We start from the raw sequence: 27377 nt of genomic DNA on the forward strand, positions 1-27377 counted from the left end.
GTATTTATTCCTGTCAACAGGGTTGGTGAGTAACTGATTACACATACATATAATTTAATAGCAAAAATCCTAAAACTAATCAATTAGTTAACCAGCAAAAAGATTGTAATCAGGTGACAGATACTTTTGAAAAAATAGATGATTACTTCTTGGATTACTTTAAAGGATCAGTGCAGTCAAACTCGATTTTTTTGTGTTTTATGCTGCCTAGAAGGCCAGCATCCTGGAGTCGCCTCTTCACTGTTGACGTTTCTGTCTATTTTGAGCCTATAATCGAACCCACAAATGCTGATGCTCTAGATACTCAACTAGTCTAAAGAAGGCCAGTTATATTGCTTCTTTAATCAGGACAACAGTTTTCAGCTGTGCTAACATAATTGCAAAATGGTTTTCTAATGAGAAATTTGCCTTTTACAATGATAAACTTGGATTAGCTAACACAACGTGCCATTGGAACACAGGAGTGACGGTTGCTGATAATGGGCCTCTGTACGCCTATGTAGATATTCCATAAGAAATCAGCAGTTTCCACCAACAATAGTCATTTACAACATTAACAATGTCTACACTGTATTTCTGATCAATTTTATTTTATTTTAAATGGACAAAAATGTTTGCTTTTCTTTCAAAAACAAGGACATTTCTAAGTGATCGCAAACTTTTGAAAGGTAGTGTATACAGTTGAAGTCGGACGTTTACATACATCTTAGCCAAATACATTTAAACTCCCTGTCTTAGGTCAGTTAGGATCACCACTTTATTTTAAGAATGTGAAATGTCAGAATAATAGTGGAGAGAATTATTTTTCAGCTCTTACTTCTTTCATCACATTCCCAGTGGGTCAGAAGTTTGCATACATTGCATTTTAAATTGTTTAACTTGGGTCAAACGTTTCGGGTAGCCTTCCACAAGCTTCCCACAATCAGTTGGGTGAATTTTGGCCCATTCCTCCTGACAGAGCTGGTGTAACTGAGTCAGGTTTGTTGGCCTCCTTGCTCGCACATGCTTTTTCAGTTCTGCCCACATTTTCTATAGGCTTGAGGTCAGGGCTTTGTGATGGCCAATACCTTGACTTTGTTGTCCTTAAGCCATTTTGCCACAACTTTGGAAGTATGCTTGGGGTCATTGTCCATTTTGTGAAGGATGGTTTTGTTCTCTTTTTAACAAAAATATATGCCTTATAGAAGTAGGACATGTTAATCACAAAACATAGCGTGACTGCAGAAAAGCTGTTGTTAATCTAGGGTGTCGACTGTGCAAACCACAAGGTTGAGACAAGATGGAAAAATGCTGAATAACAAGAAAACAGGAACTGAGGAATGTGTAGAAACTAACAAATCAGCTCAATCTTCACAAACACCATTCCGGACATTTGAATCCTGAGTGCTGTGTCTGGGCACCACCGATAGGCTAGCAAGTTTAAACCACGCTAAGCCTCTACTGTGACAGGCCAACTCTAAAGTTTGAACTACCTCTGTCACAGTATAAAAGAAGATGTCTGTAGAATTTCAGTCAGTTCTCTGCTTTACCCTGCGTGGTGATACAGTGAACCCGTATATACAAAAATTGCATTTACCATTCTGAGCTTATGTTAAATAAAAATACTTAAAGTATATTCGGTGACTTTGAATCACATTTTATCCTGATACCAGATTTGATTGACGCAACCTTTGACAATTTGGAAGACCCATTTGCGACCAAGCTTTAACTTCCTGAATGATGTCTTGAGATGTTGCTTCAATATATCCACATAATTTTCCTACCTCATGATGCCATCTATTTTGTGAAATGCACCAGTACCTCCTTCAGCAAAGCACCCCCACAACATGATGCTGCCACCCACCGTGCTTCATGGTTGAGATGGTGTTCTTCGGCTTGCAAGCCTCCCCCTTTTTCCTCCAAACATAACGATGGTCATTATGACCAAACAGTTCTACTTTTGTGTTTCATCAGACCAGAGGACATTTCTCTAAAAAGTATGATCTTTGTCCCCATGTGCAGCAAATCGTAGTCTGGCTTTTTTATGGTGGATTTGGAGCAGTGGCTTCTTCCTTGCTGAGCGACCTTTCAGATTATGTAGATATAGGACTCGTTTTACTGTGGATACAGATACTTTTGTACCCGTTTCCTCCAGCATCTTCACAAGGTCTTTTGCTGTTGTTCTGGGATTGAGTTGCACTTTTCGCACCAAAGTATGTTCATCTCTAGGAGACAGAACGTGTCTCCTTCCTGAGCGGAATGACAGCTGTGTGGTTCCATGGTGTTTATACTTGCGTACTATTGTTTGTACAGATGAACGTGGTACCTTCAGGCATTTGGAAATTGCTCCCAAGGATGAACCAGACTTGTGGAGGTCTACACTTTTTTTCTGAGATCTTTGCTGATATCTTTTGATTTTCCCATGATGTCAAGCAAAGAGGCACTGAGTTTGAAGGTAGGCCTTGAAATACATCCACAGGTACACCTCCAATTGACTCAAATTATGTCAATTAGCCTATCAGAAGCTTCTAAAGCCATGACATAATTTTCTGGAATTTTCCAAGCTGTTTAAAGGCACAGTCAACTGAGTGTATGTAAACTTCTGACCCACTAGAATTGTGATACAGTGAATTATAAGTGAAATAATCTGTCTAAACAATTGTTGGAAAAATGATGTGTGTGTCATGCACAAAGTAGATGTCCTAACCGACTTGCCCAAACTATAGTTTGTTAACAAGAAATTTGTGGAGTGGTTGAAAAACAAGTTTTAATGACTCCAACCTAAGTCTATGTAAACTTCCGACTTCAAATGTATTTCCACACTTTGAGTTTGGAATAATAGCCTACTGTGAAATTGTCAAAATTATGATAATGCCCTTTTAATGTTAACCTTTTCAGACAGTCAGCAGAATATCACCGAGTTCCCAGGTCTAGGTGACCAAAGCCACAGAATTAACAAACAAATCAACATGCAAAAAAAAATATTACTTTAACACCATACGCATGCAATAAAAGGTATTTAACTGCAACAAAATGACTAATCCAAAACATTCATTTTTATTGTTAAACGTGACAATGTAAACTGATAGTGTTAGCCAGCTAGCTAGAGTGGGCAAGTTAGCTGGTCCTGCTGATGGACATAGGTGCTGACGTATCACCACCCATGCAACGTTTTCGACTGTGATTAGTCTTCTTCGGTGAGGTTTAACGTGGTTGGCATACTAAATTTTGCAATACCGCCACCTACAAGACTGGAACACAACTCCCTTATACTTTGCTTGAAAAAATAAATAAATAAGCAAATACCCTACATCTAACAGTACACTCACAAATGAAAGAAAACCTACCCTACTCCATTATCTAAATCTATTTAGTCCTATTTCAGGCCAACAACCGGAAAGGATTGGACACCACCACTTAACCACACCCTGTAAATCTTCTGATATCATGTCTCGCACACCCAGATATCTCTCTGCAGCTGCCACCACAATAATTTTCTGCGACTTATGTTCTATCCCTGCAGTACCATTGCTATAAATGCTAAAAATCCAATCTTACTGAAACGTATATCAGTTGTTGGCCTATCCCTCTGTACTTGTACAGATCTACTACTCCCATCACTCCTCTCAGGATCCCTCCCCCTTGGCCACCCCTACAATTGACACATACCACTACTTTCCCCAATGCTACACATTCCTTTGTCTTATGCCCTTCTGCACACTTCTCACACCTAAGAACCTCCCTCCTACACACTGCTGCCACATGCCCATAAGCTTGACACCTGTAACAACTTAATGTATTTGGCACTAAAGCTCGTACAGGATAACTTACATATCCTAACATCACTTTGTCGGGCAAAGACTCAACATCAAAACTAAAAAAGAACGGACAATGACTCTTCTGTTTCACCACTCACGCCACCCTGTCTGCGTTGCACCAAACGACGAGTATCACAAACACCGGGAATCTTCCCCTTCATTTGGTCAACTTTTACATTTACTGCTACCCCAGTATTCACTCCTTTCAATGGCGTCCTTTTCCTGAGAGCAAAACAATTCACATTTCTTGCCTCCATTCGTTTAACCTTCTCCCTCAGACCAGCAGAAACACAACTAATTATCACAAGACCACTTCTGGTTACCCTCACCGATTCCACACCACCCAACTCTGTTTTCTCCCACCCTTAAACCACACATGGATCAGCCAAAAGGCAAGGGTCCACTTTTTCCAAAAACTTCACTCCTACTGTCACCTGTGATTGGTCAACAACAACATCACTTCAAAAATAGAGCAGAATCCTATTTCTCCGCCTCAACTGAGCAGCTTCCATTGGCACGAGCACTGCCGACTGCTCCACCTGGATATCATTTCTATCCAGAATTTTTATTATATAGCCAATTTTGACTTTATCTGTGGTAACTAGTGGAAACGTTTGTGCCTGTTGTTCACATGCATATCTGCCCTCTCATTGGCTAGAATTGTCCCACCTGATCTTGGCTCCTCCTGACTGCCTTCTATTTTTGAAGACGTTTATTTTCCTTGTTAGAACGGCCACTAGAGTATCATGATATGATTATTTAGTGTCTCATAATTATGACTTGCATATCTCATCATTTTAGATGGCCTACTATGTCCCTCTAAGGCCCTTCTGCTAGCTTGCTATCCCCGGCCCGCCGAGCCACACACTGGACCCCTATGATCACTCGGCTACGCATGCCTCTCCCTAATGTCAATATGCCTTGTCCATTGCGTTTTGGTTAGTAATTATTGCCTTATTTGACTGTAGAGCCCCTAGCCCTGCTCAATACACCTTAGTTAATTAACCCTTTAGTTCCACCTCCCACACATGCGTTGACCTCACCTGGTTTAAATGATGTTTCTAGAGACAATATCTCTCATCGTCACTCAATGCATAGGTTTACCTCCACTGTATTCACATCCTACCATACCTTTGTCTGTACATTATGCCTTGAATCTATTCTACCATGCCCAGAAACCTGCTCCTTTTACTCTCTGTTCCGATCGTACTAGATGACCAGTTCTTATAGCCTTTAGCCGTACCCTTATCCTACTCCTCCTCTGTTCCTCTGGTGATGTAGAGGTTAATCCAGACCCTGCAGTGCATAGCTCCACTCCCATTCCCCAGGCGCTCTCATTTGTTGATTTCTGTAACCGTAAAAAAAGCCTTGGTTTAATGCATGTTAACAGTAGAAGCCTCCTCCCTAAGTTTGTTTATTCACTGCTTTAGCACACTCTGCCAATCCGGATGTCCTAGCCGTGTCTGAATCCTGACTTAGGAAGACCACAAAAAACCCTGAAATTTCCATCCCTAACTATAACATTTTCCGAAAAGATAGAACTGCCAAAGGGGGCGGAGTTGCAATCTACTGCAGACAAAGCCTGCAGAGTTCTGTCTAACTATCCAGGTCTGTGCCCAAACAATTTGAGATTCTACTTTTAAAAATCCACCTTTCCAGAAACAAGTCTCTCACTGTTGCCGCGTGCTATAGACCACCTTCTGCCCCCAGCTGTGCCCTGGACACCATATGTGAATTGATTGCCCCCCATCTATCTTCAGAGCTCGTGCTGTTAGGTGACCTAAACTGGGACATGCTTAACACCCCGGCCATCCTACAATCTAAGCTTGATGCCCTCAATCTCACACAAATTATCAATGAACCTACCAGGTACAACCCCAAATCCGTAAACACGGGCACCCTCATAGATATCATCCTAACCAACCTGCCCTCCAAATACACCTCTGCTGTCTTCAACCAGGATCTCAGCGATCACTGCCTCATTGCCTGCGTCCGTAATGGGTCTGCAGTCAAACGACCACCCCTCATCACTGTCGAACGCTCCCTGAAACACTTCAGCGAGCAGGCCTTTCTAATCAACCTGGCCCGGGTATCCTGGAAGGATATTGACCTCATTCCGTCAGTAGAGGATGCCTGGTTATTCTTTAAAAGTGCTTTCCTCACCATCTTAAATAAGCATGCCCCATTCAAAAAATGTAGAACCAGGAACAGATATAGCCCTTGGTTCACTCCAGACCTGACTGCCCTTGACCAGCACAAAAACATCCTGTGGCACACTGCATTAGCATCAAATAGCCCCTGCGATATGCAACTTTTTAGGGAAGTTAGGAACCAATATACACAGGCAGTTAGGAAAGCAAAGGCTAGCTTTTTCAAACAGAAATTTTCATCCTGTAGCAAAAACTCAAAAAAGTTCTGGGACACTGTAAAGCCCATGGAGAATAAGAGCACCTCCTCCCAGCTGCCCACTGCACTGAGGCTAGGAAACACTGTCACCACCGATAAATCTGCGATAATTGAGAATTTCAATAAGCATTTTTCTACGGCTGGCCATGCTTTCCACCTGGCTACCCCTACCTCAGTCAACAGCCCTGCACCCCCCAGAGCAACTTGCCCAAGCCTCCCCCATTTCTCCTTCACCCAAATCCAGATAGCTGATGTTCTGAAAGAGCTGCAAAATGTGGACCCCTGCAAATCAGCCGGGCTAGAGAATCTGGACCCTAAAATTATCTGTCGAAATTGTTGCAACCCCTATTACTAGCCTGTTCAACCTCTTTCGTATCGTCTGAGATCCCCAAAGATTGGAAAGCTGCCGTAGTCATCCCCCTCTTCAAAGGGGGAGACACTCAAGACCCAAACTGCTACAGACCTATATCTATCCTAACCTGCCTTTCAAAAGTCTTCAAAAGCCAAGTCAACAAACAGATCACTGACCATTTTGAATCCAGCCACACCTTCTCCGCAATGCAATCTGGTTTCCGAGCTGGTCATGGGTGCACCTCAGCCACGCTCAAGGTCCTAAACGATATCATAACCGCCATCGATAAGAGACAATACAGTGCAGCTGTATTCATCGACATGGCCAAGGCTTTCGACTCTGTCAATCACCACATTCTTATCGGCAGACTCAACAGCGTTGGTTTCTCAAATGACTGCCTCGCCTGGTTCACCAACTACTTCTCAGACCGAGTTCAGTGTGTCAAATCGGAGGGCCTCTTGTCCGGACCTCTGGCAGTCTCTATGGGGGTGCCACAGGGTTCAGTCCTCGGGCTGACTCTTTTCTCTGTATATATCAATGATGTCGCTCTTGCTGCTTGTGATTCTCTGATCCACCTCTATGCAGACGACACCATTCTGTATACTTCTGGCCCTTCTTTGGACACTGTTAACTATCCTCGAGACAAGCTTCAATGCCATACAACTCTCCTGTGGCCTCCAACTGCTCTTAAATGAAAGTAAAACTAAATGCATGCACTTCAACCGATCGCTGCCCACCCGCCCGTCCATCATCACTACTCTGGACGGTTCTGACTTAGAATATGTGGACAAGTACAAGTACCTAGGTGTACCTAGACTGTAAACTGTCCTTACAGCCTCACATTAAGCATCTCCAATCCAAAATTAAATCTAGAATCGGCTTCCTATTTCGCAACAAAAGCATCCTTCACTCATGCTGCCTAACATACCCTCGTAAAACTGACTATCCTACCGATCCTTGACTTTGGCGACGTCATTTACAAAATAGCCTCCAACACTCTACTCAGCAAATTGGATGCAGTCTATCCCAGTGCCATCCGTTTTGTCACCAAATCCCCATATACTACCCACCACTGCGACCTGTATGCTCTCGTTGGCTGGCCCTTGGTTCATATTCGTCATCAAACCCACTGGCTCCAGGTCATCTATAAGTCTTTGCTAGGAGCCCGATATCTCACAGGATGTATAAATCAGAAATGTCCCTTTAGAACTCACCACCAAATAGGGTAATAAGAGGAAGTCCAGCGGCGGGAAGAGGGAGAAGGTGGAGGTAGATGAAACTTGGCCGACGTTCTACACATTTTTTTGTTTTGTTTTCTTTTCCAGAACTATAATCTGTTATGAACAGAGTGAACTAAGTTTTGTGGACTTTTTTGTTGTTGTTTAAAAGGAGTACATGGGCAAATGTATTTATTGCACTCGTGCACTTCACTGAGAAGGCGTTCCCTGACGGAAATATGCTAAAACGTGCCAATAGGATCTCGCTCTCTTGCTTGGCTCTGCCCACCTCCTTTCTTGTTCTGCACACTATGCTTCCTTTGCTCCCATTGGAAATGACACTGAGATATCTTGGGTTAGTTACCAGTATCTTTGCTAATGTTCTTGTCACTTGCTAGCTAGCAAACTTCAGCTACCACAGTCATGTCAAACATTGCACCTGGAATGACACACTAGCTGCATTTTTGTTTGTTTGAGCTTTGTTCTATTAGTATTTACTTGGATATATCCATAATGATGTTGATGAGGTCTGACAGGCAGACACAAGGCTTATATTAAGCCTGTTACAAAACAAATAGTAGCCTTCAATGTAAAGTTATTTTTGATCAAATAAAAACCTGTCACTTTGTCACTTTTACCCATTATCCAATTGGTAGTTTCAGTCTTGTCCCATCGCTGCAACTCCCGTACGGACTCAGGAGAGGCGAAGGTCGAGAGCCATACATCCTCCGAAACACGACCCTGCCCAGCCACACTGCTTCTTGACACACTGCTCGCTTAAACCGGAAGCCAGCCGCACCAATGTGTCGGAGGAAACACCATACACCTGGCGACCGAAGTCTTCTTGCAGGCGCCCGACCCGCCACAAGGAGTCGCTAGGACAAGGAAATCCGGCCAGCCAAACCTTCCCCTAACCCGGACGACACTGGGCCAATTGTACGCCGCCTCATGGGTCTCACGGTCACGGCTGGCTGTGACACAGCCTGGGATCGAACCCGGGTCTGTAGTGATGCCTCAAGCACTGCGTTGCAGTGACTAAGTACCGCTGCACCACTCGGGAGGCCCACTTTGTCACTTTCACAAGGTTGTAGTAATTAAAGTTTCAGCTATTATGACATTGGCTCAAATCTAGGTTTTGCCTTTAGATTTCGAGAAAATGAACAACAATAATATCAGTCAGTTACCATGACCTTTATGAATTATGAAACCTTTCTGCTTTAAGTGATTTTTGGATTGCATAAATGCGTCAAGATTTACAAAAACTTACGTTAGCTGATGAAGATCTCCTAAACCTGTGTTTACCACAGACCTTATTTTTGGCTTTTATCCAAACAATTAATTTCCCTATAGGCTTTGGCCAACGAGCCATGGCGGAGTTAGTGCCTACAAAAAGATGCCATTACTATTGCTCTCTATTGAGCCTCCAGACAGTGCCCATCTGCGTCTCCTCCAGTGCGAGCACGAGCTGCAGTATATAGCTTCATGCAGGCTAGCAACAACTGTTGAATTAGCAGCTCTCTATTTTCATCAAGAACAAGAGTGGTAGGCTTTACCAAACAGAAGTGAAAATGTGACCAGACAAGCAGCAAGTTGACAAAACAATGCATGCAGTCAGCTAGATAGCTAACTTTAGCGTCCATCATCCTCATGCGTTTCTCTCTAGCAGTGAAGTTCTCTCCAGAGTCCGAGTACAAAGCAAAGCATATTGTTGATTTGCCCCATCAAACCTGCTGAGAACTTGATAAATTCAGCTTCCCCTCTGAGAATAAACCAGACCTACATTATAGGTAATTCTATTAATTTACACATTTTCATTCATATTTGTATAATTGTGACTGTTTATTATTACTGTGCTGAAGTTCACTTTGATGTTCTCTTTAATTTACCAACAGATATATGGAGGATGGGAAGACTGCTTCAGCTACTGATATTGGCTTTGATACTATTGATCTGCATTTATCTTTTATTTGTAAGTTCTGAAATGGAACCCAAGCCAAATGTATAGACAGAGCTTCAGATGTTAAGACTGGCATGCCAGCCACAGGATCATTTTAAACATTTATTTTGTTTTAACCATTTTGAAGCTATACATTGTTTACAACAGCATTATTGATACAAGATTATACAGTGCATTCAGATCCTTTCCCTTTTTCCACATGTTGTTATGTTACAGCCTTATTCTAAAATGGATTAAATAAAAAAAATCCTCATCAATCTACACACAATGCCTCATAACATTTTAGAAAATTGATAAAAAATAAAACACATAAATACCTTAACCCTTTGCTTTGAAACTCGAAATTGAGCTCAGGTGCATCCTGTTTCCGTCGATCATCCTTCAGATGTTTCTACAACTTGATTGGAGTCCACCTGTGGTAAATTCAATTGATTGGACATGATTTAGAAAGGCACACACCTGTCTATATAAGGTCCCACAGTTGACAGTGTATGTCAGAGCAAAAACCAAGCCATGAGGTCGAAGGAATTGTCCGTAGAGCTCCGAGACAGGATTGTATCGAGGCAAAGATCTGGGGAAGCTTACAAAAAAATATCTGCAGCATTGAAGGTCCCCAAGAGCACTGTGGCCTCCTTCATTCTTAAATGGAATAAGTTTGGAACCATCAAGACTCTTCCAAGAGCTGTCAGCCTGGCCAAACTGAGCAATCGGGGGAGAAGAGCCTTGGTCAGGGAGGTGACCAAGAACCGGTTGGTCACTCTGACAGAGCTCCAGTTCTGCTCCAGTTCTGCAGCACACCACCATTCAGGCCCTTATGATAAAGTGGCCAGACGGAAGCCACTCCTCAGTAAAAGGCACGACAGCCTGCTTGGAGTTGACCAAAAGCCACCTAAAGAGACTCAGACCATGAGAAACAAGATTCTCTGGTCTGATGAAACCAAGCTTGAACTCTTTGGCCTGAATGCCAAACATCACATCTGGAGGAAACTTGGTACCATCCCTACGGTGGCAGGTAGCCTAGTGGTTAGTGTTGGGCCAGTAACCGAAAGGTTTCTGGATTGAATCGCTGAGCTGACAAGGTAAAAATCTGTCATTCTGCCCCTCAACAAGGCAGTTAACCCACTGTTCCCCGGTAGGCCGTCATTGTAAATAAGAATTCGTTCTTAACTGACTTGTCTAGCTAAATAAAGGTTAAATTAAAGCGTGGTGGCAGCATCATGGTGTGGGGATGTTTTTCAGCTGCAGGGACTGGGAGACTAGTCAGGATCAAGGGAAAGATGAACGGAGCAAAGTAAAGCGAGATCCTTGATAACCTGCTCTAGAGCACTCAGGACCTCAGACTGGGGTGAAGGTTCACCTTCCAACAGGACAATGACCCTAAGCACACAGCCAAGACAACACATGAGTGGCTTTGGGACAAGTCTCTGAGTGTCCTTGAGTAGCCCAGCCAGAGCCCAGACTTGAACCCAATCGAACATCTCTGGAGAGACCTGAAAATAGCTGTGCAGCAACGCTCCCCATACAACCTGACGAGCTTGAGAGGATCTGCAGAGAAGAATGGGATAAACTCCCCAAATACAGGTGTGCCAAGCTTCTAGCGTCATACCCAAGAAGACTTGAGGCTGTAATCCCTGCCAAAGGTGCTCCAACAAAAGTACTGAGTATAAAGTGTCTGAATACTTATGTAAATGTGATATTTCAGTTTTTAATTTTAATACATTTGCTAAAATTTCTAAACCTGTTTTTGCTTTGTCAATATGGGCTATTGTGTGTGTGTAGATTGAGGGGGAAAAACAATTTAATCCATTTTAGAAGAAGGCTGTGACTTCTCAAAATGTGGAAAAGGTCAAGGCGTCTAAATACTTTCCGAATGCACTGTGTTTGATGGGGTAAGACAGCTATACTAAGCTCAAGAGGTATTAAGGTACACTTTCTATGTGCCTTATGGCTTTAGTCAACATAATGTCTAGGTCAATAGTTTGTTTGGTGATAAACAGATTGTCTCTTTGTCTCACTTTAGGTATGTCAATTCAACCAGTGCCTACTGAATGTGTCACCATCCAATCATCTCAAATACAACCACACTAGCTTCCCAAGTCGTTGTAGTGGAATCACCAACAGGACATTTACACCAACCAATGACTCCTTAATAAGTAAAGAGGAATGGGAATCTCTGCTCACAGAGCTACAATGGTCATTACCGCCTGTTGTCCTCTTATCCACAGATGAGGCCACAAACCCCACTAAGTGCTCATTCTCTGTTGTCAACCCCAATTCAAACCACAGAGTTGGAGGGTTTATAGATGTGATTTTGATAGCTAGAGATACTAAAAACAGGATCAAAACCTATGGAGGGGACTTTTTTCAGGCCAAGTTGTTTAACTCAGAACTTAAGGCCAGTACTTATGGCGCTGTAACAGACCACTTTAATGGCACCTACACTGCCCGCTTGGCCCTGCTTTGGTCCGGACCTGCCAAGGTGTCCATCCGCCTAGTGCACTCCAGCGAGGCCGTGCAGGTACTGTGTAGGCAAAGAGAACAGGACCCAGATAAGGTCTACTTCCAAGGCTACTTTGAGAAGGGTGGCAAGCAGGAAACGGTTATGTGCAATGCCCAGAGAAGTCCTAGGCTGGTGGGGAATGATGCACAGTGTTGCTGTGAGTACAGAGAGCCAGTCACTGGGGAGACCTGGTTCTGTCGTCGGCCATCTTCCCTGCCTTGCCATGCTTTGACCTACCACAGCATGGGCGGTTACCAGGCAGTACTCTCCAAGGTGGAGACGACCCTTCTTAAGAGGTAGATACAGTACCTTCAGAAAATATTCATACCCCTTGACTTATTCCAATTTTATTTGTTACAGCCTAAATTCAAAATGGATGAAATGGATTTGTTTTCTGACCTGTCTACACACAATACCCCATAATGACAAAGTGAAACATGAAATGTAATTTATGTAGGATTCACACCCGTTCTGGGTAAGCTTTCCACACCTGAATTGTGCAACATTTGCACACTTATTATTTTCAGAATTCTTCAAGCTCTGTCAAATTGATTGTTTATCATTGCTAGATAACCCTTTAAAAGTCTTGCCATATATTTTCAAGCAGATTTAAGTCAAAACTGTAACTCGGCCACTCAGGAACATTCACTGTCTTCTTGGTAAGCAATTCCAGTATATATTTGGCCTTGATTTTTACGTTATTGTCCTGCTGAAAGGTGAATTTCCCAGTGTCTGTTGGAAAGCAGACTGAAGCAGGTTTTCCTCTAGGATTATTCTGTTTTGTTCAGGACTCTCCAACAGTTATTTTTACGATATATGTTTTTGACAACTATTACTTTTACTTCACTACATTCCTGAAGAAAATAATGTGCTTTTTACTCCAGACATTTTCCCTGACACCCAAAAGTTTAAAAAATGGTCCAATTCATGCACTTCTCAAGAGAACATCCCTGGTCATCCCTATTGCCTCTGATCTGGCGGATTCACTAAACACAAATGTTCATTTATAAGTTATATCTGAGTGTTGGAGTGCGCCTCTGGCTATCCGTAAAAAAAATTTAAACAAGAAAACGGTGCCGTCTGGTTTGCTTAATATAAGTTAATTTAAATGATTTATACTTTACCTTTTGATACTTAAATACATTTTAGCAATTACATTTAGTTTTGATATTTAAGTATATTCGAAACAAAATACTTTTAATCAATTAGGGTTTTACTTCAATCAATCAAGTTTATTTTATATAGCCCTTCGTACATCAGCTAATATCTCGAAGTGCTGTACAGAGACCCAGCCTAAAACCCCAAACAGCTAGAATGCAGGTGTAGAAGCACGGTGGCTAGGAAAAACTCCCTAGAAAGGCCAAAACCTAGGAAGAAACCTAGAGAGGAACCAGGCTATGAGGGGTGGCCAGTCCTCTTCTGGCTGTGCCGGGTGGAGATTATAACAGAACATGGCCAAGATGTTCAAAAATGTTCATAAGTGACAAGCATGGTCAAATAATAATCATGAATAATTTTCAGTTGGCTTTTCATAGCCGATCATTAAGAGTTGAAAAACAACAGGTCTGGGACAGGTGGCGGTTCCATAACCGCAGGCAGAACAGCTGAAACCGGAACAGCAGCAAGGCCAGGCGGACTGGGGACAGCAAGGAGCCACCACGCCCGGCAGTCCCGACGTATGGTCCCAGGGCTCAGGTCCTCCGAGAGAAAGAAAGAGAGAAGGAGAAAATTAGAGAGAGCCAAGATTTTCAAAATGTTCATAAATGACAAGCATGGTCAAATAATAATCAGGAATAAATCTGTTGGCTTTTCATAGCCGATCATTAAGAGTTGAAAACAGCAGGTCTGGGACAGGTAGGGGTTCCGTAACCGCAGGCAGAACAGTTGAAACTGGAATAGCAGCAAGGCCAGGCGGACTGGGGGCAGCAGGGAGTCGTCATGCCCGGTAGTCCTGACGTATGGTCCTAGGGCTCAGGTTCTCAGAGAGAGAGAAAGAGAGAACGAGAGAATTAGAGAAAGCATACTTAAATTCACACAGGACACTGGATAAGACAGGAGAGGTACTCCAGGTATAACCAACTGACCCTAGCCCCCCGACACAAACTACTGCAGCATAAATACTGGAGGCTGAGACAGGAGCGGTCAGGAGACACTGTGGCCCCATCCGAAGAAACCCCCGGACAGGGCCAAATAGGAAGGATATAACCCCACCCACTTTGCCAAAGCACAGCCCCCGCACCACTGGAGGGATATCTTCAACCACCAACTTATAATCCTGAGACAAGGCCGAGTATAGCCAACAAAGATCTCCACCACAGCACAAACCAAGGGGGGGCGCCAACCCAGACAGGAAGATCACGTCAGTAACTCAACCCACTCAAGTGACGCACCCCTCCCAGGGACGGCATGAAAGAGCACCAGTAAGCCAGTGACTCAGCCCCTGTAATAGGGTTAGAGGCAGAGAATCCCAGTGGAGAGAGGGGAACCGGCCAGGCAGAGACAGCAAGGGCGGTTCGTTGCTCCAGAGCCTTTCCGTTCACCTTCACACTCCTGGGCCAGACTACACTCAATCATATGACCTACTGAAGAGATAAGTCTTCAGTAAAGACTTAAAGGTTGAGACCGAGTCTGCGTCTCTCACATGGGTAGGCAGACTGTTCCATAAAAATGGAGATCTATAGGAGAAAGCCCTGCCTCCCGCTGTTTGCTTAGAAATTCTAGGGACAATTAGGAGGCCTGCGTCTTGTGACCGTAGCGTACGTATTGGTATGTACGGCAGGACCAACTCGGAAAGATAGGTAGGAGCAAGCCCATGTAACGCTTTATAGGTTAACAGTAAAACCTTGAAATCAGCCCTTGCCTTAACAGGAAGCCAGTGTAGGGAAGCTAGCACTGGAGTAATATGATCAAATTTCTTGGTTCTAGTCAGGATTCTAGCAGCCGTATTTAGCACTAACTGAAGTTTATTTAGTGCTTTATCCGGGTAGCCGGAAAGTAGAGCATTGCAGTAGTCTAACCTAGAAGTAACAAAAGCATGGATTAATTTTTCTGCATCATTTTTGGACAGAAAATTTCTGATTTTTGCAATGTTACGTAGATGGAAAAAAGCTGGCCTTGAAACAGTCTTGATATGTTCGTCAAAAGAGAGATCAGGGTCAAGAGTAACGCCGAGGTCCTTCACAGTTTTATTTGAGACGACTTTACAACCATCAAGATGAATTGTCAGATTTAACAGAAGATCTCTTTGTTTCTTGGGACCTAGAACAAGCAACTCTGTTTTGTCCGAGTTTAAAAGTAGAAAGTTTTCAGCCATCCACTTCCTTATGTCTGAAACACAGGCTTCTAGCGAGGGCAATTTTGGGGCTTCACCATGTTTCATTGAAATGTACAGCTGTGTGTCATCCGCATAGCAGTGAAAGTTAACATTATGTTTTCGAATAACATCCCCAAGAGGTAAAATATATAGTGAAAACAATAGTGGTCCTAAAACGGAACCTTGAGGAACACCGAAATACACAGTTGATTTGTCAGAGGACAAACCATTCACAGAGACAAACTGATATCTTTCCGACAGGTAAGATCTAAACCAGGCCAGAACTGGTCCGTGTAGACCAATTTGGGTTTCCAGTCTCTCCAAAAGAATGTGGTGATCGATGGTGTCAAAGGCAGCACTAAGGTCTAGTAGCACGAGGACAGATGCAGAGCCTCGGTCTGACGCCATTAAAAGGTCATTTACCACCTTCACAAGTGCAGTCTCAGTGCTATGATGGGGTCTAAAACCAGACTGAAGCATTTCGTATACATTGTTTGTCTTCAGAAAGGCAGTGAGTTGCTGCGCAACAGCTTTTTCTAAAATTTTTGAGAGGAATGGAAGATTCGATATAGGCCGATTAGTTTTTTATATTTTCCGGGTCAAGGTTTGGCTTTTTCAAGAGAGGCTTTATCACTGCCACTTTTAGTGAGTTTGGTACACATCCGGTGGATAGAGAGCTGTTTATTATGTTCAACATAGGAGGGCCAAGCACAGGAAGCAGCTCTTTCAGCAGTTTAGTAGGAATAGGATCCAGTATGCAGCTTGAAGGTTTAGAGGCCATGATTATTTTCATCATTGTGTCGAGATATAGTACTAAAACACTTAAGTGTCTCTCCCGATCCCAGGCCCTGGCGGAGCTGTGCAGATCCAGGACAGCTAAGCCCTGGAGGAATACGCAGATTCAAAGAGGAGTCCGTAATTTGCTTTCTAATGGTCATGATCTTTTCCTCAAAGAAGTTCATGAATTTATTACTGCTGAAGTGAAAGCCATCCTCTCTTGGGGAATGCTGCTTTTTAGTTAGCTTTGCAACAGTATCAAAAAGAAATTTTGGATTGTTCTTATTTTCCTCGATTAAGTTGGAAAAGTAGGATGATCGAGCAGCAGTGAGGGCTCTTCGGTACTGCACGGTACTGTCTTTCCAAGCTAGTCGGAAGACTTCCAGTTTGGTGTGGCGCCATTTCCGTTCCAATTTCCTGGAAGCTTGCTTCAAAGCTCGGGCATTTTCTGTATACCAGGGAGCTAGTTTCTTATGACAAATGTTTTTCGTTTTTAGGGGTGCAACTGCATCTAGGGTATTGCACAAGGTTAAATTGAGTTCCTCAGTTAAGTGGTTAACTGATTTTTGTCCTCCGACGTCCTTGGGTAGGCAGAAGGAGTCTGGAAGGGCATCAAGGAATTTTTGTGTTGTCTGAGAATTTATAGCACGACTTTTGATGCTCCTTGGTTGGGGTCTGAGCAGATTATTTGTTGCGATTGCAAACGTAATAAAATGGTGGTCCGATAGTCCAGGATTATGTGGGAAAACATTAAGATCTACAACATTTATTCCATGGGACAAAACTAGGTCCAGAGTATGACTGTGGCAGTGAGTAGGTCCAGAGACATGTTGGACAAAACCCACTGAGTCGATGATGGCTCCGAAAGACTTTTGTAGTGGGTCTGTGGACTTCTCCATATGAATATTAAAATCACCAAAAATTAGAATATGATCTGCTATGACTACAAGGTCTGATAGGAATTCAGGGAACTCAGAGAGGAACGCTGTATATGGCCCAGGAGGCCTGTAAACAGTAGCTATAAAAAGTGATTGAGTAGGCTGCATAGATTTCATGACTAGAAGCTCAAAAGACGAAAACGTCATTTTTTTTTTTGTAAATTGAAATTTGCTATCATAAATGTTAGCAACACCTCCGCCTTTGCGGGATGCACGGGGGATATGGTCACTAGTGTAACCAGGAGGTGAGGCCTCATTTAACACAGTAAATTCATCAGGCTTAAGCCATGTTTCAGTCAGGCCAATCACATCAAGATTATGATCAGTGATTAGTTCATTGACTATGACTGCCTTTGAAGTGAGGGATCTAACATTAAGTAACCCTATTTTGAGATGTGAGGTATCATGATCTCTTTCAATAATGGCAGGAATGGAGGAGGTCTTTATCCTAATAAGATTGCTAAGGCGAACACCGCCATGTTTAGTTTTGCCCAACCTAGGTCGAGGCACAGACACAGTCTCAATGGGTATGGGTATGGCTGAGCTGACTACACTGACTGTGCTATTGGCAGACTCCACTAAGCTGGCAGGTTGGCTAACAGCCTGCTGCCTGGCCTGCACCCTATTTCATTGTGGGGCTAAAGGAGTTAGAGCCCTATCTATGTTGGTAGATAAGATGAGAGCACCCCTCCAGCTAGGATGGAGTCCGTCACTCCTCAGCAGGTCAGGCTTGGTCCTGTTTGTGGGTGAGTCCCAGAAAGAGGGCCAATTATCTACAAATTCTATCTTTTGGGAGGGGCAGAAAACAGTTTTCAACCAGCGATTGAGTTGTGAGACTCTGCTGTAGAGCTCGTCACTCCCCCTAACTGGGAGGGGGCCAGAGACAATTACTCGATGCCGACACATCTTTCTAGCTGATTTACACGCTGAAGCTATGTTGCACTTGGTGACCTCTGACTGTTTCATCCTAACATCGTTGGTGCCGACGTGGATAACAATATCTCTATACTCTCTACACTCGCCAGATTTAGCTTTAGCCAGCACCATCTTTAGATTAGCCTTAACGTCGGTAGCCCTGCCCCCTGGTAAACAGTGTATAATCGCTGGGTGATTCGTTTTAAGTCTAATACTGCGGGTAATGGAGTCGCCAATGACTAGGGTTTTCAATTTGTCAGAGCTAATGGTTGGAGCCTTCGGCGTCTCAGACCCCGTAGCGGGAGGAGTAGAGACAAGAGAAGACTCAGCCTCAGACTCCGACTCGCTACATAATGGGGAAAACCGGTTGAAAGTTTCTGTCGGCTGAATGAGCGACACCAGTTGAGCATTCCTACAGCATTTCCCTCCAGAAGCCATGAGAAAGTTGTCCGGCTGCGGGGACTGTGCGGGGGGGTTTATTCTAACGTTACTATCTGTACTTACTGGTGGCACAGACGCTGTTTCTTCCTTTCCTACACTGAAATTACCCTTGCCTAACGATTGCGTCTGAAGCTGGGCTTGCAGCACAGCTATCCTCGCCGTAAGGCGATCGTTCTCCTGTATATTATGAGTACAGCGACTGCAATTAGAAGACATCATGTTAATGTTACTACTTAGCTTCGGCTGTTGAAGGTGCTGACGAACCATGTCCAGATAAAGCGTCCGGAGTGAAAAAGTTGAATGAGGGAAAAAAAAGTTGCGATGGAAAAACTAAAAATATAAGCGGTAATTAAAAAGAAAAAGAAAAACAAAACGTAAAGTTGTCAGCTAGCAAAGTAAAGTTGGCAGCAAAACGCACAGCAACAAAACGCACAGCAGACTTGTTGAATATTACTTTTACTTGAGTCATTTTCTATTAAGGCATCTTTACTTTTACTCAAGTATGACATTTAGGTACTTTTTTCACCACTGCTCACCAGGGCTTAATGATTACGAGCATACCCATAACATGATGCAGCCACCGCTATGCTTGAAAATATGGAGAGTGGTACTCAGTAATGTGTTGTTAAGGATTTTCCCGAAACATAACACTTTGTATTCAGGACAAAATGTAATTGCTTTGCAGTATTACTTTAGTGCCTTGTTGCAAACAGGATGAATGTTTTGGAATATTTAATAATGTACAGGCTTCCTTATTTTCACTCTGTCAATTAGGTTGGTATTGTGGAGTAACTACAATGTTGTTGATCCATCCTCAGTTTTGTCCTATCACAGCCATTAGAACTGTTTTAAAGTCACCATTGGCATGAAGGACAACTGTATCTTTGTAGTGACTGGGTGTTTTGATACACCATCCAAAGTGTAATTATTAACTTCACCATGGACCATGCATTTTTTTATTACCCATCTACCATTAGGTGCCCTACTTTAAGAGGCATTGGAAAACCTCCCTGGTCTTTGTGGTTGAATCTGTGTTTGAAATTCACTGCTTGACTGAGGGACCTTAAAGATAATTGTATGTGTGGGGTACAGAGATGAGGTAGTCCTTCAAAAATCATGTTAAACACTATTATTGCATACAGAGTGAGTCCATGCAACTTATTATGTGACTTGTTAAAACTTCTTCTTAATAGGGGGGGTGCTGTTTTCACTTTGGAAAAAATCGTGCCCAAATTAAACGGCCTCGTACTCTGTTCTAGATCATACAATATGCATATTATTATTACTATTGGATAGAAAACACTCAGAAGTTTCTAAAACTGTTTGAATTATATCTGTGAGTAAAACAGAACTCATTTGGCAGCAAACTTCCATACAGGAAGTGACAATTCTGAAAATGAGGCTCTGTGTCAGGGCTTGCCTATTCAACTGGCTTTTATTTATGGATCTGTATGCACTTCATACGCCTTCCACTAGATGTCAACAGGCAGTAGAAGGTTGAATGGGGTGTCTAGCTTGGAGTGACAGGTCCGCTCTTTTGTCAGTTTTCAACTGCGCGCCGGGGAACCTCACATTGTCTTCTGAAAAGCGTTCGGTATACACGACGAATTGCTCCGGCTCTGATTTTATTGGATACATATGAGAAGAACATCATAAAGTAGGATTTTCAACCGAGTTTGACCAGTTTATTGGGAATTTTGGAATTTTTCGTTCCAGGCGCCAAGAGTTGATGGGCATGTTCGCGCCACAATGCTAGCCAAAGTTGCTAATTCGACAGAAGAAATGGACATTCTAAAACCAAACAACGATTTATTCTGGAAATAGGACTCCTTGCACAACATTCTGATGGAAGATCAGCAAAAGTAAGAGAATATTTATGATGTTATTTTGTATTTTTGTGTAATATGTTGGCTCCAACACGGCGGAGAATAGGTGAGCGCTGTCTCACAATAATGCATGCTGTATGTTGTAGTAAAGTTATTTTTAAAATTCTAACACAGCGGTTGCATTAAGAACCAGTGTATCTTTCATTTTCTGTACAACATGTATGTTTTAGTAAAGTTTATGATGAGTTCTTTGGTTAGATTAGGTGACTGTCCAAAATATCTCCGGACATTTTGGTGAATTGTTGCTACGTATTCACAATGTATAACCACGATTTGCAGCTCTAAATATGCACATTTTCGAACAAAACATAAATGTATTGTATAACATGATGTTATAAGACTGTCATCTGATGAAGTTGTCCAAAGGTTAGTGATTAATTTTATCTCTATTGCTGGTTTTTGTGAAAGCTATGTTGGCGGTGAATAAATGGCTTTCTGTGTTTGGCTATTGTGGTAAGCTAATATAATTCTATATTGTGTTTTCGCTGTAAAACACTTAAAAAATTGCAAATATTGGCTGGATTCACAAGATGTTTATCTTTCATTTGCTGTACACCATGTATTTTTCATAAATGTTTTATGATGAGTATTTATGTATTTCACGTTGCTCTCTGTAATTATTCTGGCTGTTTTGGTGCTATTTGTGATGGTGGCTGCAATGTATAACTACGATTTATACCTCAAATATGCACATTTTCGAACAAAACATAAATGTATTGTATAACATGATGTTATAAGACTGTCATCTGATGAAGTTGTTCAAGGTTAGTGATTCATTTTATCTCTATTTCTGGGTTTTGTGAAAGCTACCTATGCGGTGGAAACATGGTGAAAACATGGCGTTGTGTGTTTGGCTATTGTGGTTAGCTAATATAAATACATATTATGTTTTCGCTGTAAAACATATAAAAAATCGGAAATGATGGCTGGATTCACAAGATGTTTATCTTTCATTTGCTGTATTGGACTTGTGATTTCATGAAATTATATTATATGATATCCCTGTCCCGTTAGGCTAGGCTATGCTAGTCAGCTTTTTTGATGAGGTTGCTCCCGGACCCGGGATGGGTAGCCCTGAAAGGGCAGATTTTTGCTCCTGAACTTAAGACTTGCCAAAACAAAGGGGCTGAATACTTAATTTGAAAAACACGATTCCACTTTGCTATTATGGGGAATTGTGTGTAGGCCAGTGACGACAAAATCTGAATTTAATCCATTATAAATTCAAGCTGTTAAACAAAATATGGAAAGGTCAAAGGGTGTGAATTCTTTCTAAAGGCAATGTATTTGCAAATTTCTACAACTCACAGGGTTTATATGCAATTATACGCAATACAATCCATATAATATTTATGTTAACCACAAACTGAGCTGGTAGATTAGTCGGTCTACACGTAGAGGGCAAAATATAGCCTTCACTCCAAGCTTAGTTTTGTGCAATGCACATCCAGGACCAAAAACAATTAGCTGGCTTTAGGTGTCCTATTGCATAACATGGAACGCAAGCCATGATACTACAGGAAATTTGGGACAGAGTTGAGACCATGCAGAGTTGAGGCATATGCAGACCAAAAAGCTAAAGAGAATAAACACAAAAATATATATTTGCAGTGGGGTTATTGAGGTGAAGATTCTGTGGTGGGTACTTCAGTCAGTCCTCAAAGATGAAGTTGCATTGAATCAAATATTATTTCAGATGATTTATTGCCCATAAGGGCAGGGTGCAGCTAGTTTGGCTTAATCCTCTAAATTAGAACAGTATGACAAAACTACAGAAGTTTATGATAAACCCAAACAAAATCCCCCCCCAAATGACAAAAAAAGTATGTATTGCATGATGAAGAATAACTAAACTATGTATACAAAGAAAACGTTATTGGTTTTCATTTAGAAGATACGGGGAATTGTTTTTTATGGCGTGACAGACAAAACACTTAAACACTTATTCAAGATTGGATTATCAACTAATGTACTGCAGTAAGATTTGCTGGGCTGTGAGGGTCCCTAGGGCAAGACCAAACCGGAAAGAGTCAACAATAGGAGAATGTCCTGTTAGAGTGAATTCTTCTGTTTTAAGGAGTGGTCCCACTAAGGAAGGGAGCAGTGGGAACGATACAGTATACAGTACTAGTGTGTATTGCTTTGTGGGTCATTTTCAATTGAGCTGTGAACTACAATACATAGTAGGTCTATTTATTATTGATAATAATAATAATACATTAAACTTCTATAGTTTTAATAAAGAACAAATGTAGATCATTTCAATTCATTCTTTAGTGAGATTGAATGTAGCCAGTAGGATACTACATTGTACACTACCGTTCAAACGTTTGGGGTCACTTAGAAATGTACTTGTTTTCCATGAAAACATACATGACATGAGTTGCAAAATGAATAGGAAATATAGTGAAGACATTGACAAGGTTATAAATAATGATTTAAAAATAAATTTAAATAATTGTATCCTTCAAACTTTGCTTTTGTCAAAGAATCCTCCATTTGAAGCAATTACAGCCTTGCAGACCTTTGGCGTTCTAGTTGTCAATAAATTGAGGTAATCTGAAGAGATTTCACCCCATGCTTCCTGAAACACCTCCCACAAATTGGAGTGGCTTGATGCGCACTTCTTACATACCATACGGTCAAGCTGCTCCCACAACAGCACAATAGGATTGAGATCCGGAGACTGTGCTGGCCACTCCATTATAGACAGAATACCAGCTGACTCCTTCTTCCCTAAATAGTTATTGCGTAGTTTGGAGCTGTGATTTGGGGCAATGTCCTGTTGTAGGAGGAAATTGTCTCCAATTAAGCGCCTTCCACAGGGTATGGCATGGCATTGCAAAATGGAGTGATAGCCTTCCTTCTTCAAGATCCCTTTTACTCTGTACAAATCTCCCACTTTACCGCCACCAAAGCACCCCCAGGCCATCACATTGACTCCACCATGCTTGACAGATGGCGTCAAGCCCTCCTCCAGCATCTTTTCATTTGTTCTGCGTCTCACGGATGTTCTTCTTTGTGATCCGAAAACCTTTGCAAATCTGCCTAGAAGGCCAGCATCCCGGAGTCGCCTCTTCACTGTTGACAGTGAGACTGGTGTTTTGCGGGTACCATTTAATGAAGCTGCCAGGTGAGGACTTGTGAGGCGTCTGTTTCTCAAACTAGACACACTAATGTACTTGTCCTATTGCTCAGTTGCGCACCGGTTAGAGCCAGTTAGTGCTGTTCTGTGAAGGGAGTAGTACACAGCTTTGTACGAGATCTTCAGCTTCTTGGCAATTTCTCGCATGGAATAGCCTTCATTTCTCAGAACAAGAATAGACTGATGAGTTTCAGAAGAAAGTTCTTTGTTTCTGGCCATTTAGAGCCTGTAATCAAACACACTGATGCACCAGATACTCAACTACTCTAAAGAAGGCCAGTTTTATTACTTATTTAATCAGCACAACCGTTTTCAGCTGTGCTAACCCATTGCGAAAGGGTTTTCTAATGATCAATTAGCCTTTTAAAATGATTAACATGGATTAGCTAACACAACGTGCTATTGGAACACAGGAGTGATGGTTGCTGATAATGGGCCTCTGTACACCTACAGTATGTAGATATTCCATAAAAAAATCTGCTGTTTCCAGCTACAATAGTCATTTACAACATAACAATGTCTACACTGTATTTCTGATCAATTTGATGTTATTTTAATGGACAAACAATGTGCTTTTCTTTCAAAAACAAGGACATTTCTAAGTGACCCCTAACTTTTGAACGGTAGTGTATTACTGTATGTGGACTGATATGAGGTGAATGGAATGTAGTTACCAAGGCCCTTTGCTTAAAAACCTCTTAAGGATCGGACCCTTTTTTCAATTTTCGCCTAAAATGACATACCCAAATATAACTGCCTTGTAGCTCAGGACCTGAAGCAAGGATATGCATATTCTTGACACCATTTGAAAGGAAACATTTTGAAATTTGTGGAAATGTGAAATGAATGTAAGAGAATATAACACATTGGATTCGGTAAAAGATAATACAAAGAAAACACCATGCTCGTTTTGTATTATTTATTTTTTTACCATCTTTGAAATGCAAGAGAAAAGCCAAAATGTATTATTTCAGATGTGCCTAATTGGTTTATTAATAACTTTTAAAGTTCCTAACTTCACTCTCCTCAAACAATAGCATGGTATTATTTCACTGTAATAGCTACTGTAAATTGGACAGTGTAGTTAGATTAACAAGAATTTAAGCTTTCTGCCAATATCAGATATGTCTATGTCCTGGGAAATAGTCTTGTTACTTATGACCTCATGCTAATCTCATTAGCCTACGTTCTCAACCGTCCCAAGGGGGACCATCAATCATGTAGAGGTTTTAATGATAATTTGTAATGTGTAATGTATTAGAGTGTGATTTGCTTGGAAGGTTTCTCATTTGATGCCGAAATTCTACATAGTCATTTATCTTTTAATCATCTCAGGAATACAATGTGATGACGTCATTAAATTGCACGTCCCATTTTGCTCACTGCTATACAGTCATATAAGCATGACATAAAATGAGGCTGGGAATGTGTAGGAAATATCTCAATACTTTTAGTAACAACACAAAATGTAAATATTGGGGAAAATGTATCTTATGGGAATTAGGTCAGACCAGCCCACATTCAACCGTTAGTGATTGAAACCATTATAAAAAAAATAATTTAAAAAAAATATATATATTGAACCATTACTGATGATAGAGGACTTTAGGTGAGAGTACATTGAACTTAAACATCATAACTATTGAATTGTTTTGTAATTCGGTTTGTAGTATTGATGGCTCTCTCAGGTTGTGTATTGCATGTGGAACTCTTTTATTTGGAAGAGGCCCTGGTGTTAACATGAAACGTTATTTTGCAGCAAAGATGTTGAAACATATGGCACAGCAGCCACGTAGTAAACAGTACTGAGAACAAAAACTCAAAACACTTTTTTGGTTACTTGTTAACAATGTTTGAAATGATGATTGTAAACTTCCTTCTTCTCTGCAGTTCCACAAACATTATTGTACCAGGTGACGATTCAGCTATCGATGTCCAGCAACAGGACACTGAAATCCGTAAGTTGTTCCAAACTACTTCTCCTTTCCTTATCTTATGAACCAACAGCCAAGTCTGACATAGGCCTAGCTAATTGACTGTAACTCACAAGACTTTTGCAAGACATCCGTATGTGTTTCTCACAGCTTTGACTTTCATGATTTAAAAAAAAAAACATAACCACAATGATTGCACATAATGGTTGCTTCAAGGTGATGCAAGTCCTTTGCCAGTACAATTTGTTTTGACGACGTTACATTACTTGTTTAATAATCTCTCTTTTGAATAATTTATATTAACAGATGATACTAAAAACATTTAAATTAATCACATGATTAGTTGTGGGTTATCACAATGAATGTCAAAATGAGGATATATTAAAAAATTTCAAATTAATCACATGCTTTAGCCTAACGCATATGATTAATTATTAACCCACTGTTATCTATTAATCCCATGTTGTTCTAACATAGGCCTGAAAGTATTTTTTCTCTCTCTAGGATCACAAACAAAATGCCGTCCTGGTTTGCACACCTCAGTACCAGCTGGATTCTACCTCCAGGATCACTGGACGTCCCTGGTGTGTGACTCAAAATCCTTTCCCTCAGCTAAACTGATATCTGGATGCCTGAAGGACAAACAGATCCTTATGATGGGTGACTCTACTCTCCGTCAGTGGTTCGACTACCTGGAGGAAACTGTGCCAAGTATGATATAGTTTGTAATCAGTTTATTATGTCAATATGTTTGTAGTCAAGTCCATGCGTTCAAATGGGTTTACATTAATAAAGCTTTGGCCAGGCAATTATGTAACTAGCATTGTTGAATGAAAAGACACCCAAGTAAGTCATGGTATACGGCAAAACAGTAAAAATAACTTTTATAACTTCTTTCTTTAATGCATATCCCAGCGCATTGTTTGTCTGAATTCATATATTTGCATTAAACTTATGATCCTTCTGCAGCATTGAAACGCCTGAACCTTCACACATCAAGCAAATCGGGCCCCTTTGAGGCAGTCGACACCCAGTATAACACCCGTATCATCTGGCGGGCCCATGGGATACCTATACGGACAAGCAAGACCCCCTGGGCTGACCTACACTACATCGCCAGGGAGGTGGAGGGTTTGGCAGGGGGTGCACACTCTGTAGTCGTCTTCACCATCTGGGCTCATTTCACCACGTACCCACTGGCTATGTACGCACACCGTCTGGTCGTCATCCGTAAGGCTGTGGCGTCGCTCCTAAGCCGATCTCCCACTACTCTGGTAGTGATCAAGTCAGCCAACACGGGCTACAAGGATGTGTATGGCAGCGACTGGCTCTCCTGGCAGCTCGACATGGCACTCAGGGAAATATTCAGGGACTTGCCTCTGGTCCTCATTGACGTTTGGCAGATGACTTCCTGCCACTATTCTCCGGACAACATTCACCCGCCCTCTGTGGTGATCCAAAATGAAGTGGATCTCTTCCTGTCCTTTGTTTGTCCGCAGTGAAAAAATTTGAAGTCATGCCTGTAGTAACATTGTGCCTTACTGTATACAAAATGCTGTCTCCGAAAGGAATCTACAGTATATGGGAAAAGGGATTTTAATGTTAGGAAGATAATTCCTTTAAAAACGGTTTGCCTTCTTCAAAATGAATGTATAGCTTTTCTAACTGGCCTTATTTTAAAATAAAAACTACTTTAACTATGAACACTTGTCAAAACTATGACAAACCACAGAGCTCAATGTTTTGTTTACAACCAAAATCCCCTCAACCTTAATAATTTCTGTTTCTCACACATTTCT

The 27377-nt window shown here is 41.7% G+C and overlaps 1 protein-coding gene across 1 annotated transcript; it reads left to right on the top strand.

Moving 5' to 3' along the window:
* LOC120047976 (NXPE family member 3-like) lies at positions 1-27282 on the top strand. Its single transcript, XM_038993614.1, has 6 exons — positions 1-25; positions 9665-9741; positions 11750-12525; positions 25535-25602; positions 26083-26289; positions 26548-27282. The coding sequence occupies exons 2-6, from the start codon at positions 9676-9678 to the stop codon at positions 27078-27080; spliced, it is 1650 nt and encodes a 549-aa protein (XP_038849542.1). The 5' UTR covers positions 1-25; positions 9665-9675; the 3' UTR covers positions 27081-27282.
* Positions 27283-27377: the final 95 nt, after the last annotated feature.

The sequence above is a fragment of the Salvelinus namaycush genome, chromosome 5 (genome assembly GCF_016432855.1).
Source record: "Salvelinus namaycush isolate Seneca chromosome 5, SaNama_1.0, whole genome shotgun sequence".
NCBI classification, from domain to species: Eukaryota; Metazoa; Chordata; class Actinopteri; order Salmoniformes; family Salmonidae; genus Salvelinus; species Salvelinus namaycush.

Coding starts and splice junctions, on each gene's coding strand:
- LOC120047976 (XM_038993614.1), top strand. CDS start 9,676: ATGGGAAGACTGCTTCAGCTACTGATATTGGCTTTGATACTATTGATC. Junction 9,742..11,749: donor TCTGCATTTATCTTTTATTT/GTAAGTTCTGAA, acceptor GTCTCACTTTAG/GTATGTCAATTCAACCAGTG. Junction 25,603..26,082: donor GCAACAGGACACTGAAATCC/GTAAGTTGTTCC, acceptor TTCTCTCTCTAG/GATCACAAACAAAATGCCGT.